Here is a 977-nt window from a genome sequence, read left to right on the forward strand (position 1 = left end):
TCCAGCATGGCCGCAGTCAAATGACTGAAACAAGTAAGTAAAGAGAGAGTCTATCAGATCCAGTTTTCATGCATGGATAGACAAACCCTAGCTCACCAAGAGTTGCATACTTGTTGGGGACCTTCACCTAGTTTAGTTCACCCATCGGAGTAGTTTTGCAGGATGTGGCCACTATTGCATGTACTACTTCGATCCACAAGTGAGGGTTGTGTGCCAGGTAGGGACCAAAGCAGATGAGTCGGGCCCCTATGAGGACAATACATTCTCCCCTTAGAAGTGCTCCTCTTCTCTGACATCCCATATGCAACCACCACCCCCACCATGACCACCACCACCACCAACAACAACAATAACAACGATAGCGCCAACTTACCAGAGACGGCATCGATACAATTGAGGAAGATGTTCATGTTCTCGTCGCAGTCGGCCTCATCTTTATAGAAATAGGTTCTTGCCTCAAACACTTTCTCTCGTCTGTCACCAAACTCTTCATGGGCCCGGTACCGTTTGATCTCAGGATCTGAGTAAGACAGAACAAAGACATATTGAAAGATAATTGATTAATGTCAAGCCTAACTATAGTCCTCTGCATACATTATCAAACATTACCACATTTCATACCTGCCATGATGAAATACCACAAGGTATAGAAAATACGTATTCGCCTTTATATATTTAATCCTTTATATTGAACACTCAATATTTCATCTATTCAATAAGACATATTCCATATATTCAATAAGACATTCAATACTTTATTTCATTGTACCATCCATTTTTATTTTATATTGTATATTGTATATTATATTATATATTGTATATTCCATATTCTATATCCCACATTGGTTTTGCAGGAATATAAATAAAACATAAAAAACAGACAGTGTTGGAACTCTTTTAAACAAAATAATACATTCCTCTATACACAATCATACAAAACCCCTTTTTTTGTATTTATTTTTACTCGCATATATATA

General features: G+C 37.6%; 1 protein-coding gene across 1 annotated transcript in view; it reads right to left on the minus strand.

Moving 5' to 3' along the window:
* Positions 1-342: 342 nt before the first annotated feature.
* LOC106877597 (proline dehydrogenase 1, mitochondrial) overlaps positions 343-977 on the minus strand; it is a gene marked incomplete at both ends in the record, with an annotated part of 13,232 nt that continues 12,597 nt past the window's right edge. The window contains one exon of the mRNA XM_014926541.2: positions 343-520. Coding sequence (XP_014782027.2) covers positions 343-520 — 178 coding nt within the window. The remainder of the gene's footprint in view (positions 521-977) is intronic.

The sequence above is a fragment of the Octopus bimaculoides genome, unplaced genomic scaffold, assembly GCF_001194135.2.
Source record: "Octopus bimaculoides isolate UCB-OBI-ISO-001 unplaced genomic scaffold, ASM119413v2 Scaffold_70559, whole genome shotgun sequence".
NCBI lineage: Eukaryota > Metazoa > Mollusca > Cephalopoda > Octopoda > Octopodidae > Octopus > Octopus bimaculoides.